Raw genomic sequence first — 18866 nt, 5'->3', positions numbered from 1 at the left:
TGGTGGCAGTGGAAGTCCCAGGGCAAAGGGTAAAATAGTTTGTACCTTGGGGAAATTTTAACCTAAGCTGGTAAAAGTAAGCTTAGGAGGTTTTCATGCAGGTCCCCACATCTGTACCCTAGTGTTCAGAGTGGGGAAGGAACCTTGGCAGAGGCATAATTGACAGCATTGATGGTAGTGGTTGTTACTTCGTATCGTAGTAGTACTTCGAACCTTCAAACAGGATGGGGACCCCCTGGCATCAGGTGCAGCACAGACAGCGAGAGGCAGTCCCTGTCCCAAAGAGCACACTCTCACTAGACAAGACCAAGGGTGGAAGCAGGAAGGTCAGAGCCCCCATTTCACAAAGCCATGCAGGGGACTGGTCCAGGGCACACAGGGAGTCTTGTGGCAGAGCTGGGAATTGAACCCAACTCTCCTGAGCCCAACATCTGGTGTAAACTGGGGAGGAAAGGACTGTAAGCAGCAAAGCAGAGTAATGTGCCGGAGATGGACTTTGGATGTACAAAATGACCATAAATCACATGGCAGGAAAACAGAAGGGCACAGGAGGAACAACAGGAAGGAGTGAAATTTGGCAGCTCTCATCCAGACCATGTACTTGGGGCTGTATGAGCTAGTGTCTGCCCAGGGGAGGAGTAGAGACAGTCCCAAAGTCCAGCCTCATCACACATCCAGAGATCGACAAGGCTTCAGTGCCAGCCCATTGCCCCACATGCTGGCCCTTCCCATTGCCCCACATGCTGGCTCAGTGATTTGTTCTGCTGCACTCTCGGGGCCCAGCCTCTTCTCACTCCCACTGGTGTCCAACGGGAGTGGCAGCGCTGATGTCACTGAGTGATTCTGATGTAAAACGGGTGTGAATGAGATCAGAAGTAGGTCTTTGGCATGTGCATTGCACTGATTTGGCAGGAGGCCAAAGCCAGCACCTGTGTCCGGTCAGCATCTGTGTCTGGTTCTTGGGAGACCAGGAACCAGAGAGTAGCATCTCAGCGCTGGGTTCTAGATACTGCAGTGATGGGGGCCAGGTCAGCACCATGGATGGGGTTCCTGCATGGCAAGGAGGCAGGGCTGCTGGCTGCTATGCTCCTAGCCTTGGGCTTAAAGGGCACACTGGGGTTGTTACCAGGAGCAAGGGGACATGATCTAAGAATCTCTCTCACAGAACTGGCTCCCTCCAGCATTAGAGAGACACAAACGGAGCCTTTGCTCCCACAGCTGAGAATCTGGGTCTTAATGTCACTTGGCTATTTTCTCATGTGAATGGTTAGCTCCGCACTCCCATTTGTTGTCATTGGTACAGTCCCACCTGTGTAAAGGGCAGCCAGCCAGCGGTGAGAGCCTTGGAGCACTCTGGTGAGTCCAGGCATTCAGTTCACAGCACTGGATGGAGTACAATAGCTTTAACCAGTGAATTGTCCCGGGGGGTGCTGCTTTCGCTCAGCCCGGGGAGCGCTCAGTCTCTAGCCCAGCGGCCAGTTTTGTTTCATGGGACGCTGGATATTCTGTTTTTAAATTTCCAGAATAAAATTAACGGAAACAAAGTTTCTGGGTTTTGAAAAGTGTTTTTATACATTTCAGGTTTTTGTTGATTCACCAAAACACAGGAACATTGTGACCCGGATGAAGGTTCACTTTGGCTGAAAGGGCTTTTTAAAAATTTTCCTGGTCAAAAAAATGTAGAGGGAACAATGGGAGTGGCTCTGGTCACTAGCTCTGGGGTCATTTTGTATCCTGCAGGGCACGTGCAGCTCCAGCTGCTTTTAAGTTTGGGCCGGAATTTCACCTGCACAAACTTTAGAGCGAGGCTCCCACCCCTGGAGCAGGGAGCTCGTTGGCTTCTGCTCTGGGCCCCAGCCGCTCGCAGAGGGGCGCGGCGTCCTCCCCGTCCCACTGGGCGAGCTGGGGGCAGCCCCACCCACTCCCGAGCCCTGGTGGGGAAAGGGAATCCCCGGCCCGTAGATGGGGCCATGGCCGAAGTCCCCTCCCCCGGCCCGCTCAGCCTGCCCCCAGCGCCCGGTCCCTCGGCGCGCTGCGCAGGGAGGGTTTCCACGGGCTGGGTGCGGACCGCCCCGGGGGCGTGGCGCTCGCAGGCCGGGCTGGAGGCTTTTTCAGCTGAGGAGTTTCGGGTCCTGTGCCAAGCGCTGGAGCGTCTGCTGCACTCGCTCTCAGTTCTCCGCAGAGGGGAGGCGCAGCAGCCCGGAACGGAGCGTGTCTCCAGCCTCAGACAGGGCTCAGGGAGCAGGATCCCGGCCCCCACTGGTGCCCGAGAGCCATGGCTTTGCCCAGGGCATCCCTGGGGTCCTAAGCACCCCGACCCAAAAGGCGGGAGTGGTGGGGTTCTCTGCGCGCCAGTCCAGCTGTTCCTGGCACCCCCCTACTGGCTGGGGCAGCCGGCGGGACACCTGCCGGAGCCGGGCCCTATGCCAGGCTCAGCCGCGGGCCATGCAGGTGGGTGAGGCACCGAGAGGGGACGGGATACGGAGCGAGTTCGCTGCTGGCTGCGATTCATGCTGGGGTGGTGGAGGGCGGAGAAAGCGGAAAGCCTGGGGAGTTGGCCAGAGCCTGCCCTGGTTGAACTCCAAGGGTTTCTCTCTGCACACAGGTGGCCTGGGACAGGCAGGGCAGATGGCATGTCGGACCTCTCCTCGAGGACCTGCCAACGCCTCCAGGTGTGCTTGGAGACCCCGCTGCTGAAGGGCATCTGCTCTACCTGCTCCTGAAGAAGATGCACTTGTTCCGGAGCTACAGCTACCAGATCCAGCTGGAGGGTGAGGCGGGCAGCCTGCCCAGGATACAGGGCATCCGATGGGTAACTACTGAAGCTGCTTCGCGTTGCCTTGCCTGGTGTTTGTGAGAGCTGCAGGTGTCAGTGCCAAGGTGCTAGCAGGGCTCTGCTAGTGGGGAAGGGCGGGGAGGGGATGGTTTCTTGTGACAGGCTCTGGGTGCAGGAAGCTGGCACGGAGTAATGAAGGTTAGTCAGGTTGGAGCAAGGCTTTGTTTCATCCCTTGAGCCAATTGTGTAGCAATAACTCACTCGGTAACTGACTAGCAGAGCAAATTGACCTGGACATTGGCAAGTGTTTGGTGCCAGACAGTGGAACGCAGTTTCCAAGGATTCTATGGACAATTGTGGTTTCTGGGATTTAAGCAGCCAGGATTCTCTGAAACGTGTTTGACTGTAATATTCCCCTAGGATTCCGAGTCTAGCCTAATTCAGTCCAGCAGGTAATGGGGTAGAGTTAAATGGGAAAGGTGCAGGAATGCCACCTCTGCACCAATCCTTCCCCCACTCCTCTCCAGAACAGACACAAGGGCTGCAGTTGGGTAGACTGTCTCCATGCATGAATCCTTCCCTGGGGTGTGATTCTATGTTTTCCTGCAGTTTGGGGAGCCATTTATACTGTCAGCGCACATTCTAATTTGGTGGTATTTTACATCCACATGGCACTCGCTTTGCATGGCTGCACCTGACTGCACCAGGGCCAGGCAATGGGGAACTGGCCCCAGTCCAGAGGGGAGAAGGGAGTTAGTCTCCATGGCCCAGTCAGGGCTTGGCCCCTCTGCTGAGACAGTTGTTGTTAGTGACACCCAACTAGGAACCCAGTTGAGACCCAGCAAACTTAGTGAACAGAGGAGCCTTCAAATCTGGAGTCAACAGTAATTTGTGGCAGTTTCCACTGCACTTCTGCTGCATCCTTCATAGTGTGTTGGGGGTCTCAGGACTGGTGCCTGAGGGCAGAGAGCGTGGGCTGGGGGTGGCACGAGGCTGATGGGAAGCAATCAAGAGGCAACGTGTGCTGGGAGCAAAGGGAATAAAACCTCAGGGAGGGAGCCTGCAGAGTGATGTTCATGTATGAAAGGCCAACCATGCATGGGATCCCTCAGCCAGGTTCAATGCTTTCCCATTTTAACAGCCCCTTCTCAGCAGAGTGTTCCCGCCCAAGCTGTTCCTCGTGTTTGTCAGATTCAGGGGGACTCTTGTGCTTGCTATTCCTGGAAGCCCTGCAGAGCCCTGACTCCAGGGGAGGAGGAGGGGTGGGGGTGGAGGAGTCTGTCCAGCACCATTACCAGGTCTGTGATGTGCCAAGCCAGCAGTATAGGGGTGGGGGGGATGAATGGGGGTCTCTGAGGGCAAAACTTGGCCTGCGGAACCTTAATTCCTGGTGACGGCACAACCAAGGGAAGATCCCTGGCGTGACTTTCTGGTCCCAGGATGGGGGGCTGCAGGGTCAGCAGTCAGAGAAAACAGCCTCCCCTTGTACACCTAAGCAAGGAGTCCTAAGGTGTCCCTTTCAGCACAGAACTGCACTGACATTTCCAAAGACAGTCTGATCTCCATGTGCGAGTCTCCAAATGGCCTAGGCCCTGCGCTGGGCTGGGAGAGCGGCATGGTACTCACTCCCTGGTGCTTCTTTCATGTTGGGTGATTTGGGGCAGGGCAAGGGACACCTCGGCAGACATGGCCTTAGCTGTTAGTGAAAGCATTTCCCAGGCGATTGCCCCAGCTTGTTCTCCAGGTTCAGCTCTCACTGAGGCATGAAATCAGACCTGTCCTATTGTGCTTCAGTGCACAGCGGCTGTAGTGAATGTTTAAGCAATCTACTTGACCATATCTTAGAGCATGTGAACAGGAAACACCTCTACACCAATCTCGGCACCAGCACTGGATTTGTGCAGGAAATGGCCCAACTTTATTATCATGCACATTGTGTAAAGAGTTGTCACTTTGGATGGGCTATCACCAGCAGGAGAGTGAATTTGTGTGAGGGGGTGGAGGGTGAGAGAACCTGGATTTGTGCTGGAAATGGCCCAACCTGATGATCACTTTAGAGAAGCTATTACCAGCAGGACAGTGGGGTGGGAGGAGGTATTGTTTCATATTCTCTGTGTGTGTATATAAAGTCTGCTGCAGTTTCCACGGTATGCATCCGATGAAGTGAGCTGTAGCTCACGAAAGCTCATGCTCAAATAAATTGGTTAGTCTCTAAGGTGCCACAAGTACTCCTTTTCTTTTTGCAAATACAGACTAACACGGCTGTTACTCTGAAACCTTAATTTTAAAACTGCTCTAATTTATGCTGTGCCTCTTTGTGCCCTGGGAAGCAGAGAATAGCCATAGTGCAGTTCACCCCTTCCCCACCCTCCTCACTCCTGGCTGGTCCTTCCATGCCAGCGGCTGGGACCAGGGCTGTACTCTGGCAGGGAGAACCCCTGTGCAGGTGGCATTCCTGGTGTACATGAGAACTGGATCCCACAGCTTGAACACTGAGTCAGCCAGGGCTATCAGGTGCTATCCTGAGCACAGATTCATGGTGGCCTGGAAGGCTGTAGATATCAGGGATGCTCAGAACACATACTCTGTTAACTGGCCCATCTCTCAAGTGTATCCATGTCTGAATTTCTTTGCTTCAGTTTCCTCCCCCTGTGGCGTCTAAGTAAGAGCTGGTGACATTTTTCAAACAAGTTTTTCATTTAAAAAAATGGCTATTTTTTTTCAAATATTCTTTTTTGTGGAAAATTGTCCATTTTTGTGATTTTAAAAAAAGTCATTTAAAATATTTTTGTTTCTTGTTTCCTTCCCCCTACCCCCCAGGTCTTTTAGAAAATACATACAAAATGATGGGTCTAAATTAGCTGTTAACACTCAAGAAAGAGATCGTTGAGTCATTGTGGATAGTTCTCTGAAAACATCTGCTCAATGTGCAGTGGCAGTCAAAAATGCTAACAATGTTAGGAACCATTAGGAAAGGGATAGATAATAAGACAGAAAATATCATATTGCCTCTGTATAAATTCATGGTATGCCCACACCTTGAATACTGTGTGTAGTTCTGGTCATCCCATCTCAAAAACGGTATATTAACATGGAAAAGGTACAGAGAAGCACAACAAATATGATTGGGGTATGGAACAGCGTCCATCTAAAGAGACCATAAAAAGACTGGGACTGTTCACTTTGGAAAAGAGACGACTAAGGGGGGATATGCGAGAGGTCTATGAGATAATGATGGGTGTGGAGAAAGTCAATAAGGAAGTGTTATTTATCCCTTCACATAACATGAGAACTAGGGGTCACCCAATGAAATTAACAGGCAACAGGTTTAAAACAAACAATAGGAAGTCCTTCTTTGCACAACACACACTCAACCTGGGGAACTCGTTGCCAAGGGAGGTTGTGAAGGAAGTATAAGTGGGTTTAAAAAAGAGTGAGAGAAGTTCATGGGGGACAGGTCCATCAATGGCTATTAGCCCAGATAGTCAGGGACACAACCCCATGCTCTGGGTGCCCCTAAATCTTTGACTGCTAGAAACTGGGAGTGGACGACAGGGGATTGATTCCTTGATAATTGCCCTGTTTGTTCATTCCTTCTGAAGCATCTGGCACTGGCCACTGTGGGAACACACGATACTGGGCTAGATGGACCATGGGTCTGACTCAGTATGGCCGTTTTTATGTTCTTAAAATCATTCGCCATCCGCCCCTGAAAATGCCTAGGTGGGAGGAGAATGGCAAAAGGAGGGGAGAAGATGGTGCTTTATAAGTTTATGAAGGGGCTGATATGGCGGGGTTGCCTGTGATAGTAGGGGACTGGATTTGATGACCCCGTCCTGTGTTCCTGCAAATGTGGAGGTGACAGGGGGAGAAGGCAGCAATGCTGCCTAAGGAGCTGGCTGGGCCTGGCATGGGAGCAGCAGCTTCCCCTGTGTTCTCTGTTGCTCTGGGAGACCCATCCCTTTGGAGCTGCCCTTGTGGCTCTGGGTAAACACCACAATCTTACCCTCTCTCTCAGCCAGCTTTTCAGCTTTGAGCGTTTGCAGTTGAACATCAACCTATGTGCTTTTCTGTGCCTGTCATTGTGGGGGGAGGGGAAGTCATTTCAGAGAATCCTGTCAGGCTCTGGGGGTCTGAGATTCCCCTTGCCCCCACATGTATTTTGCCAAGACCTGGAATCCCTGAACTCTGGGATCGTATACAGCTCCAGGAGGGGCGCGGAGCCCTGGTTGAAGGTTCTGGGGAGGGTTCCATGGCCCAGGGCTGCAGAGGAAGGCACCCCGCATGGGTGGGCCTTACGCTGATTTCTTGCCATCCTGTTTGAGGCTGCGGAAGGGCGAGGGCCTTCACAAGAACCTTAAGGACTGAAATAGCTTTGTTATTGTCCCTGGGATCCCAAACAAAGGCCAGCGCGAGAGCAGAGCCGCGGTCCCAGGGCCTGGCCAGGTGCCCAGAGCTGCCGGATTTCTGGAGACAGACAGGATCTTGAGGCCCTTGCAGCCAGGCAGCAGGAAGATGGAAAAGGGTGACTCCTTAGGAAGCTGCCTGGAGACAGCAGCTGAAATGCTGGGACAAATTGGGCAGGGGCCAGGTGGGGATGCTCAGCAAGTCAGGGAGGGAGTGAGGTGAGCAGAGCAGGAGTCCTTGCAGAGAAAGCTGGGGCGAGGCAGGCAGTGGCGGGGCAGGCCAGTTGGGCGGGCGGTGGCTGGGCTGGGCGGGCAGTGGCTGGGCTGGGCAGCTGGGCGGGCGGGCAGTGGTGGGGCTGGAAGGGCAGTGGTGGGGAGAGCCAGCTGGGCGGGTGGCATTGGAGCACCCAGGCACTGAGTAGGGGTGTTTGGGAAGTGCTATGGCAGCAAAAGGAGAGTGGCACAAACCTGCTTTGGATACAAAGGTCCCTTTGGGTGTCCAGGGAAACCACTCACTGGGAATGTCACTAGAGTGAACGGGGGACAGTTCTAGAGCTGGTTGAATAATGAGAAAATCCTGGGTCTTCTGTGAATTAAAGTGCCCACTTCCTTTCCTTGTTCCTCACTGGATTCCAGGTGGCTGCCAGGCACTGGTGTGGTGAACACATTTGTGAATCTTGAAAAGTTTCTCTGGTTTTAGTGCAGTGCTGAGTTATGTGAAAACCCATGCTGGAAAGTGTGTTAGTTGCTCTTCTCTTTAAAATGGTTTCAGCTGGTTTGGAAAGGAGGGAGCGATTCGATCAGGGACTGGCAGCCAGGACTCCTGGGTTCCATGGCTATGTGTCTTTGGGGAAGACACTTGTACTCTCTGTGCCTTGGTTTCCCCATCTCTAACATGAGGATAATGCTTTCCAGCCTCACAGGAGGGGCTATTTCTGAAGCACTAGTGGCCTTCTAATGAACAGCACTAGCACAAGGCAGGGCATTGTTCTGTGTTTGTGGAGAGTTGACCCCAGGAGCTTAGCTGCTGCTCCTTATCCCTCCAGCTGCCCCAGGGGGTAACTCCTGCCCCGCTGCAAGCCTGCCTCTTATTTGTAAACATTTGCTTCATAATTAATTACAGGTGCGTTTCCTGCTCCATAAACCAGTCACGAGCTCAGGAATGTTTGTACAGGGAGTGACAATCTTGGTACCCAGAGGGCGACTCAGAGGCTTGGGAGAGCTGGAGGGTTTGGGGAGCTGCTGAGCATGGGGGTGTTTGGGGCCCTCTTCCCAAGTGCCTTGCTCAGGCCAGGTGGGAGGGGAAGTGAGGGGTCGAGTTAGGGTCCCCCAGACCTTGTAAAACATTTTTTTTAAATCTCAGTTTTTCACTCTCCATGAACCCTCTCCTCCTCCCCCACTGAGCAGAAACAGCAAGGGCCATTTGGCTCCTATTTGAGGATTCCCCATGGCTCACTGGAGCGGTGGGCTCAGTTTTTGCTGCATTCATTGACGCAGCATTTGTGGACCCCAGGCATGGGTCAGGCGGGGGAGGACAAGAAGAAAGGAAAGGTTCTTTGGGTAATTATACTTGCCTCTTGACATCATTAATTGGAGGGTCCTGTAACCCCCCTCCCCCATCTGTCTGCTGCTTACTCTCTCTGTCTCTCCCTCTCCCCTGTCCTTTAGGCACCCCCATGACAGTCTAACACAATGGTTCTTAACCTTCTGGGGTCAGGACCCATTTGTCAGTGTTGATGATCTGTTGCGACCCAGTAAATAGTCTGTGGGTGGAGGCCCTGGGATGGTTTCAGTGAGATCCTGTCCCCCCTGGGGGGTTGGGTCCTGCCTGGCACTCATCCCACAGTGGCAGCTCCTGCAGCTCCTGTGCTGTGGGGCTGGGCTTGGCTCTCAGCTCCAGGCATTGCAATCTCCGGGGCTGGAACACCGCTCGGCTTTGGCCCCATCCCCCTGACTGGACCCAATGTGTGTGAGTGGATTTGTGACCTGGCTCATGGGGTTGCAGTGCCACTCACTCACATTTGGCCTACCCAGACTTCCGTCATTATGACAGCTGGGCCAAACCTGAGTGGTGCTGGGACCCTGGAGGTTGCAGTGTCTGGAGCAGGGAGGCGAGCCCAGCCAGCCCCATGGGACAGGAGCCACTGGAGCTGTCATGCCACCCCTTGAAACATTCTGGTGACCCAATTTCAGGTCTCCACCCCGGGGTTGAAGAGCCCGGGTCTAACAGGTGGAATGAGGGTTGGTGTGTGTTGCTCTCCATGGAGGCAGGGTCTGGAGAAGATCAGAACGATGCTTCCCTCTGACAATGGAACTGGGGGGGATGTGTTCGAGTGGCCATGGGTGAAAGGGGACCAGATAGGGGACGGGGCCTTTTAGCCTCTCCAGCACTGTTCTGTCAAAGGACTAGATGGGCCAGGAGCTGCTCACCCACCCTGGAGTTCATCGCAGACACTGGAGATGGGAAAGGGCCATGAAGCTGTTTTCTCCTTCTTCTAAATCAGTGATTCTCAACCTGCAGCCCACAGGCTGCTTGCGGCCCAATCAGCACAGAGCTGCGGCCCATGTGACATTCTCAGATCCATAGAGATAGTACTGGATGCGGCCCACATAACACATTGTGGGCCACATATGCAGCCCACAGTGGTAAATAGGTTGAGAATCACTGCCCTAAATTATGTTTCTAAGTGAAGTTTGAACTTTCAATACAATTTTGAAGGGAGCTCCAGATTCTGCCTAGCCCAGTGCCTGCCCACAGGCCCAGTGCCTGTGCTGCCGGAATTGCCTCTGTCATTAGCACGAGAGACCAGGTGGATGAGCACCAAGGAGTTAATGAGAATGCCAGTGAATAGCCAATGTGAGACCCCCATCCTGGGCTGGGGATCCCTCTTGTGCTCTCTGGGTTAATGTTAGAAGCTCACTCCAGTCTTGTCTAATACAACACATAGAAAACAGGTCTGACAGGTCCCTTCAGCTCTGCTTCAGGCCCTGGTTTACTCAGTGCACGTTGGCCCCAGCTGGCGGTAGATGAAAGGTGGTATTTTTACAGGACACACTGATGTTCAGCAGGGATAAGCTAGTGCAGTGGTCCCCAAACTTTTTAGGGTCGTGCCTCCCCTTCCCCCCCGTCTGCGGCCCCCTGCAGCCAGGACCAGGAACGGGGCTGTGGCTCTGGGGGAGGGGAGGCATGGACAGGATGGGATAAGGGGGCCTAGGCTGGGGCCACAGCTGGGGATGGGTCTGGGTCTAGGTCTGGAGTCATGTCCAGGGGCCAAGGCTGGGGTCAAGAGCAGAGTCACAGCCGGGCTGTGGTGGGGGCCTGAATCGTGCCGAGGCTGGGAACGGGGTCAGGCATGGGGCTGGGAGCCGCAGCTGGGGGCAGGGCGGAGTTGGGTGGTGCTCATAGTTTGGGGGCCTCTGCATTAGAGACTGGAGACATAGGTGAATGAGTGCACCAGGGCCCCTGAGGAGCTACACAATGGCCTCGCCTCTGAGCCGGGTTCAGAGGAGTTCTTGAAGTGAACCTGAAACCAAAAATACTTGGGGCTGTATTGTGAGCTCCCTGTGCACATGGATGAGCACTGCCTTCTTCGCCGGGTCTCATGGTGTGAATAACTGCTCCCCCTTGGGGCTAGACTGTGCCCCACAGCTCAGCCCTGTGTAGGTCCAGCACAGTTCCAAGCGCTCCCAGCTCCCATTTGCTTAGGGTGACCATATTTTCCCAAAGGGAAAATGGGACAATTCTGGGCTGGCCCGAGGCCTCCCTCCCCCCTGGTGGGCGTGAGGCCGGCCTCATGGGACCGGTGGTCCGAGCCTCCCTGCTGCCCACCCACGTGTAGGGCCAGTCCGAGTCGTCCGCCCTGGCCTGCTGCCTGCCTATGCGAAGGGCTGTCTGAGGCCCCCCTCTGTACACGGGGTGGGCTGGCCAACCCAAGCCACTCCCCCTAGCCTCCAGCGTGCTCCCCCTCCTCGCCCCAGTATGTTCCTCCACGTCCCACTAGGGATGATCAGGTGGCAAGAACAAATGGGACAAATGTCCCATTTTGTCAAAAAAGTTGGGACGGCCGTGACGGGGCCTAAAAAAGGGACTGTTCCGGCCCAAACGAGATGTATTGTCACCTGCTCTGCTCTGGGGCAGGAGTAGGTCACTTCACCCTTTCCAGGGCACAGTTTACTGCCCCTGCAGGCCTGGACAGGGAAGAGGGATAGCTCAGTGGTTTGAGCATTGGCCTGCTAAACCCAGTGTTGTGACTTCAATTCCTGATGGGGGCCATTTAGGGATCTGGGGCAAAAATTGGGGATCGGTCCTGCTTTGACCAGGGGGTTGGACTAGATGACCTCCTGAGGTCCCTTCCAACCCGGATATTCTGTGACAGCTCTGGCAGGGGAGGGCCGCTGTGGGCACAGGCACTGACTTTTATTTTTCCCAGTGGGGGCTCCACCCCCACTCTGCCCTGAAGCCCTATCCCCACTCCGCCTCCTCCCGTAAGGCCCTGCCCTCGCACCACCTCTTCCCATACCTGTTCTGCTCCTTCCCCCGAGGCCGCCTGCCCGCTGATTGCTGCTCTCCGCCCTTCCACGAGTGCCTCTCACCGAACCGCTGATGGGTGGTCCTGCCAAACAGCTGTGGCTGGGGGGTGCCTAGCACTCCCCCTTTTTTTTTTTTTCTGAGTTGGAGTCTGAGCCTATGGCTGTGGGAGAAGGTCACAAGTGTGAAGATGGCCTCCCCATGGGGGATGGAGAGAGCCTGAGTTTCCCTCAGTAGTCCGCCCCACCATATGTTCCCACAAGGATCTGGAGCCTGGGCATGGCTGGGGGACTCCAGCATGGCGCAAACTGCATAGAAGCTATGCCTGTATTGCAGCCATGACCTGCAGTGCCTGTGGCAGATGGGAGGCATGTCAGGTGATCACAGATAACGATTTCTGAGTCATCAGGATGTTCCTGGGCCACGCCCGCTCTGCTCATAAAGGATTGGCACACGATGCTGCTTGGGCAGAGTCAGCAGAACCGATGCTGTCATGCCACACATGGGGCGGCGGGATCAGGAAGTGCAGCTGCAGCTGGGAGCCTTGGTGCTTCGGCAAGGAGTGAGGGATGAAGCTGTGCCTGATGCTGGTTGCAGGGATTTGCAGTTAGTGGGGATGGTCAGAGTGAGCTCGGTGGAGCTGTGTGTGCAGAGCCTGCTCCTGGAGTGGAAGCCCACCCCAGCTTGGCTTGTTCTACATGTTATTTCAGTGCAGCCGGAGAGGCACCATTTCAGATTTGGAGGAGAGGGGCAACTTTAACCGTGATTCCAGGGGCTACGTAGGTACCTGAAAACTCCAGTAGTTTTTTCAGATAATGACAGAAATAAGCTGACAGGAGCATTGTATCTAATTCCTATATAAGGAAAGAAAAATAAATATTAGACCCACTCAGTTCTAATACGAACATGGTCTGACAGCTTGTGTCAAGTTACTTAAGGGTCACTGGTTAGGTTTAAAATTGTAATGTATATTCTTACTTTGTTACTACCTCTTGAATACAATAGTTGAAATAATTATAGAAAAATCTAGAAGACTTTCTATCACTTTTTTGCAGTTCACAAAGCTTGGAATAGATCATTTAACTTTTGGAAACACCCTAGTAGGGCAAGGCCCCGTGAGTTTAGATTGCACCTGCCTGGGGCTCTAGGGGTGCTGCCCAATACAAATAATACACTAGAAATTCACTTTAAACAGGAGTGAAACTGACACTTTAAAGTCATTTTCAAAGTATTGTCAACCCCAAATGTTCAAAATCATGAGCCAGGCTCACCAAAATCATGAGATTGGCTTTAAAATCATGAGATTATGTAAAAACAATAAGTTTGATGAGGGGCCACAGGGACGTGCCAGCTGCTTTCAGGAGTGGTGCAGGGCCAGGGCAGGCAGGGAGCCTGCCTTAGCCCCACTGTGCCGCCGGACTTTTAGCCCCTAAAATCTCCCAGGTTTCAGAGTAGCAGTCGTGTTAGTCTGTATTTTCCACTGAATGCATCCAATGAAGTGAGCTGTAGCTTATGAAAGCTTATGCTCAAATAAATTTGTTAGTCTCTAAGGTGCCACAAGTCCTCCTTTTCTTTTTGTAAAATCTCCCAGTTTGGCTTCAGTAGGAGATAGGGCCTGATTCCAGGAGACTCCTGGTGAAGCCGGGAGGGTTGGCAACCCTACACAGGGACATCACAACCAGACATCTCTGGAATGTAAGAGAAGTTCACAGTCTGTCCCTCACATGTCCCAGGCCTCCTGCCCAGGCTCTGGTTGCACTGCAGGGATGCTGCAGGTTGGTCACTGACTCTGGCGGTGGCCACATGCCTTCAGGTTCTAGGTGGCAGGACCTTCTTCCCAGCATGCCCCCCCCCGTTGGGGTTACGACTCCCCCCACCCCCAGTCTGGCCTGCAAGGCCCTTTGGCTAGGGGAGTCTCCCTGCACTGGGCACACTGCCCAGGGTCCCCCCGTTTGCTCTCCCCAGCTGCTCACTGTACCCGGTTCCAGACTGCTCCAGCCCCAGCTCTACTCTGTCTCCAGCTCAGCTCCCTGGGCTGCTCCTCTGGCCCTGGCCGGTGCAGCTCTGCTTCTCCAGCTCAGCTCAGGCTGCTACTCTCTCCTTAGCTCAGCCCCGCTCTGTTCCAGGCAATTCCAGTTCATACAGAGGACGGCCTCTCCTGACTGCCTCATTAGCCTGCCCACCCTGTCAATCAGGCTGACCTAGAGCATTGACCTCTCCCCATTGCCCCTGGGGACTGTCAGTCTCAGGGTCCTGGCTTCCCATTGACCCTTCCCCTTTCTTTTGGTACTGGAAGATCATAGAATCATAGAAGATTAGGGTTGGAAGAGACCTCAGGAGGTCATCTAGTCCAACCCCCTGCTCAAAGTGGGACCAACCCCAACTGAATCATCCCAGCCAGGGCTTTGTCAAGCTGGGTCTTAAAAACCCCTAAGGATGGAGATTCCACCACCTTCCTAGGGAACCCATTCCAGTGCTTCACCACCCTCCTAGTGAAATAGTGGTTCCTAATATCCAACCTAGACCTCCCCCACTGCAACTTAAGACCATTACTCCTTGTTCTGTCATCTGCCACCACAGAACAGCTGAGCTGCATCCTCTTTGGAACCCCCCTTCAGGTAGTTGAAGACTGCTATCAAATCCCCTCTCACACTTCTCCTCTGCAGACTAAATAAACCCAGTTCCCTCAGCCTCTCCTCATAAGTCATGTGCCCCAGCCCCCTAATCATTTTCATTGCCCTCCGCTGGACTCTCTCCAATTTGTCCACATCCTTTCTGTAGTGGGGAGCCCAAAACTGGATGCAATACTCCAGATATGGCCTCACCAGTGCCAAATAGAGGGGAATAATAATTCCCGTTATGCCGTTAGCCTTCTTGGCAAGAAGTGCACACTGTTGACTCATATCTAGCTTCTTGTCCACTATAATCCCCAGGTCCTTTTCTGCAGAACTGCCGCTTAGCCAGTTGGTCCCCAGCCTGTAGGAGTGCATGGGATTCTCCCTTCCTAAGTATAGGACTCTGCACTTGTCCTTGTTGAACCTCATCAGATTTCTTTTGGCACAATCCTCCAATTTGTCTAGGTCACTCTGGACCCTATCCCTACCCTCCAGAATATCTACCTCTCCCCACAGCTTAGTGTCATCCACGAACTTGCTGAGGGTGAAATCCATCCCATCATCCAGATCATTAATGAAGATGTTGAACAAAACCAGCCCCAGGACCGACCTCTGGGGCACTCCGCTTGATACCAGCTGCCAACTAGACACTGAGCCATTGATCACTACCCTTTGAGTCTGACGATCTAGCCAGCTTTCTATCCACCTTACAATCCATTCATCCAATCCATACTTTTAAAATTTGCCTGCAAGAATACCATGGGAGACCATATCAAAAGCTTTGCTAAAGTCAAGATATATTACATCCATCGCTTTCCCCATATCCACAGAGCCATCTCATCATAGAAGGCAATCAGGTTGGTCAGGCATGACTTGTCCTTGGTAAATCCATGTTGACTGTTCCTGATCACCTTCCTCTCCTCCAAGTGCTTCAAATGGATTCCTTGAGGACCTTCTCCATGATTTTTCCGGGGACTGGGGTGAGGCTGACCAGTCTGTAGTTCCCCGTATTCGCCTTCTTCCCTTTTTTAAAGATGGGCACTATATTTGCCTTTTTCCAATCATCCAGGACCTCCCCATATTGCCACAAGTTTTCAAAGATAATGGCCAATGGCTCTGCAATCACATCAGCCAACTCCCTCCGCACCCTCGGATGCATTAGATCCGGACGCATGTACTGGATCACCTATGAACCTGCTGCACTTCATCTGTAATTGCCAGGAAAACATTATCAAATAGTTATTGAAAACCCAAATAAAACGCTGACGCCAAACAAAGTGGTGTCCCTGGAGCTGGCTTACCGAGCACAGGCAGTGCTTACTACTAGGCAAGGACTCTGGATGTTTTAGTGTCTTGGGGAAACTGCAGGGTCCCTGCAGCTTCCTGCGAGAGGAGTGGGTGCCGTTCTAGATGGTGTCTCTTGCTCAGTGACCAGCTGGTGCTGGCTCTCAAGAGGGACTCTCCCACTTTCAGTAACTGACGTACATCCAGCAGTGAGTCTCAAACCAGACCTCCAGGAAACGTGAACTTTTCCTGAAAGAAGTGGGCTGTGCCATCACCAGGCATAAAGAATGCACAGATAGAGCTAAATGGGGACCACTTTCACTAGCAAGCACAGGGGCTCCATGGATCTGCGGCATCCTGTCCCCACTACTGCCCATTCTGTACAGTGCCAGAGCTTTGGGCTACCTCACTGAAAAGGGTCATCTCTGGACATGAACCAAAGGATGGGAAAATGCTTTCCAGCAATTGAACTCACTCAGTGCTTCCTTCGCTAGCTGAGATATCTTCTGACCCCCACTGCCATGGTCAGCACTCTTGGAAACCAGGAGGACGAGAGAGAGAGTATTTGTACCAGTGGGAGCTGAAGAGGGACATGGTGTTGTCACATGAGGAGATCTCTTGGCCACAAGTCCTCTTTTCATTTCCTCTTTGAGGAAGAATGTATCTTTCAAATCGTCCATGCAACTTGGGAGCAACTCAGGGCCCCACAGGATAACTGGCTTTGCACTCACATCATTTCCTCCTCCTCTCAGGAGCTCTCGGAAACTCCAATGCTGTGTGGAGTCTGGCTGCAAGCCCTGCTTAGGGACAGGGCAGTGAAAACATCTGCATCATGGCAGCACTGCCAAGGGGCTTGCCGAGATCTGGTAAATCAGAGAACTAGGAGATCACATTATCATTTTCTCTACCACTTCTGAAGTGCACCCTTTTGTGGGGTATTTGAGAACTTCACGATGATGAGAGTAAATGTCCAATAGCATTGTTTGCAGCCAGATGGAAAGATGCCAGAGACAGAGCTGAGTTCCTTGGAGCAGGGTCATTCGTCCCAACACCATTCTACAGGCTGCAGGACCAATGGGCCAGATCCTGCACTGTGGTGCAGTGGCAGTGCAGATTCTGGACGGCCCTGGTGATGTGCCAGGTCTAGGGTGCTGAGTCCATGAACTGACTAAGTCACTTCTTTCTTATGCTGGTTTTCCATTGGGCCAGACCGGGGTGGGCAAACTTTTTGGCCCGAGGGCCACATCTGGGTATGGAAATTGTATGGCGGGCCTTGAATGCTCCCAAAATTGAAGGTTGGGGGGTGAGAGAGCCCCAGCTGAGGCTGCGGGCTCTGGGGTGGGGCTGGGGATGAGGGGTTGGGGGTGCAGGAGGGTGCTCTGGGCTGGGACCAAGGAGTTCGGAGGGCGGGATGGGGATCAGGACTGGGGCAGGGGGTTGGGGCATGAGAGGGGGCCAGGCTCTGGGTGGCGCTTACCTCAAGCAGCTCCCAGAAACAGCAGCATGTCTCCTCTCCAGCTCCTACATGTAGGTGAGCCCAGGCAGCTCTGTGTGCTGCCTTGTCTGCAGGCAGTACCCCTGCAGCTCCCATTGGCGGCAGTACCCCTGCAGCTCCCACTGGCTGCAGTCCCAGGCCAATGGGAGCTGTGGGGGCAGCATGTGGAGCCTTCTGGCTGCCCCTACGTATAGGAGCCAGAGAAGGGACATGCTGCTGCTTCCAGGAGCTGCATGGAGTGGGGCGAGCTCCCAACCCTGCTCCCCAGCTGGAGTGCTGGAGCAGGGCAAGCCCTAGACACTGCTCCCCAGCGGGAACTTGAGGGCTGGATTAAAATGCCTGGAGGGTCAGATATGGCCCCGGGGCCGTAGTTTGCCCACCGCTGGGCCAGACCCTCCTCAGATGAGGTAAATAAGTAAAGTCTAGTGAGGACAGGGGAGCTAGAGGGCCTTACACCAGCTGGGGATCATGCCTGCTGTTTGTCTTTATGAGATGAGAATCAGGCAAACTGAAGCAACTGCTCAGGCTGGTTATAGTGCAGGAATGTCCCCCTGCCCCCCCACCCCAGTGAGTGAAAAACAGATAAATCCTTGTTGCTGGATGATGTGACCCAGCAGAGACCAAGAGCCGATTGTGCAAAGATTGAAGTCAGTATCTGAAGTTGTTGTGGGGTTGCCATGGGAACTTGGGATTGACTCTCCTTTCTCTGCTCTTTCCAGTTTGCTCCTCATGCCGGTTATGTGGGAGGCAGGGTGTGCTGTGCCAGGGTGTGTGCTTTGCTGTCCTTTGGGCCCGTTATAACCGGAGGGTCATTTGGATGCACTGTGTAGCCAGGGCTAGGCTGCTGTGTTATGCCTGGTTTGTTCAAACACGGAGGGTCTGTCTCCACTGCAGCTGCATGTGAGCCATGAGCCTGGGTAACAGACACATGCTAGCTCTGCCTGATACTGAAAACAGCAGTGTGGATGTTGTGGCATAGGTGCTGGCTCGGGTTAGCCACCCGAGTACGGAGCCAGGTAGGCTTGGCTCAGACGGCTAACCTGTACCTCAATGTCCACACTGCTGTTTCTAGTGCCCTAGCTCAAGCAGAACTAGCGTGTGGCTGTCTACCCAGGCTGGGAAGCTCATGCCCATGTGCAATGTAGACATACATGGGGGGGCTCCTAGCATTGAGCTATACCAAGCTCGCCAGGCTAGAACATGTCATCGGCTCAGTCCATGTTGCTTCAGCCAGAAGTGCTGGGCTGGGAGCAGGGACCCCGTGTTAGATTCTCTGGGCTGGGGGAGGGAGAGGGAAGACAGTTCATTGGGGCTGGTCACTACAGTCCTTTCCAACCTCAGACTTTGCACATCTGTGCAGAAATGCAGTTACTTCAGTACTGCAGCTTTGTGTTACTTTGCACTGTGCACATTGTGGAAAGTCTTTGATTATTTGTCAGCTTGGAATGTAACCCTTCTGTCAGGTGGAGTCAGCAACTACAAGGGCCGGGTTCAATAACTAGGGATTCATCCTAACAGTACAGAACAGAACTGGTTTGAGCCTCCACCCAGAAATCTGGGAAAATTAAACCCCACCTGTGGGTGTCTCTAAGGCCAGGTCTACACTACAGAGTTTTGTTGACCAAAGTTATGCTGCTTTAATTAAACCGCTGTTGTATCTCCTTGTGTCAGCAGAGTGCATCCACACTAGCAGCTCTTGCATCGATATAGAGAGCAGTGCACTGTGGGTAGCTATCTCACTGTGCAACGGGCTGTAGGGTGC

At 53.3% G+C, this 18866-nt stretch overlaps 1 protein-coding gene across 1 annotated transcript in view; it reads left to right on the top strand.

The window, feature by feature from the left end:
- Positions 1–2145: 2145 nt before the first annotated feature.
- RAPGEF3 (Rap guanine nucleotide exchange factor 3) overlaps positions 2146–18866 on the top strand; it is an 86446-nt gene continuing 69725 nt past the window's right edge. The window contains exons 1-2 of the mRNA XM_084610801.1: positions 2146–2451; positions 2606–2812. Coding sequence (XP_084466927.1) covers positions 2446–2451; positions 2606–2812 — 213 coding nt within the window. The 5' untranslated portion in view covers positions 2146–2445. The remainder of the gene's footprint in view (positions 2452–2605; positions 2813–18866) is intronic.

The sequence above is a fragment of the Lepidochelys olivacea genome (assembly GCF_965140295.1).
Source record: "Lepidochelys olivacea isolate rLepOli2 genome assembly, chromosome: 20".
Lineage (NCBI taxonomy): Eukaryota > Metazoa > Chordata > Testudines > Cheloniidae > Lepidochelys > Lepidochelys olivacea.
This window is presented reverse-complemented; position numbering and strand designations above follow the sequence as displayed.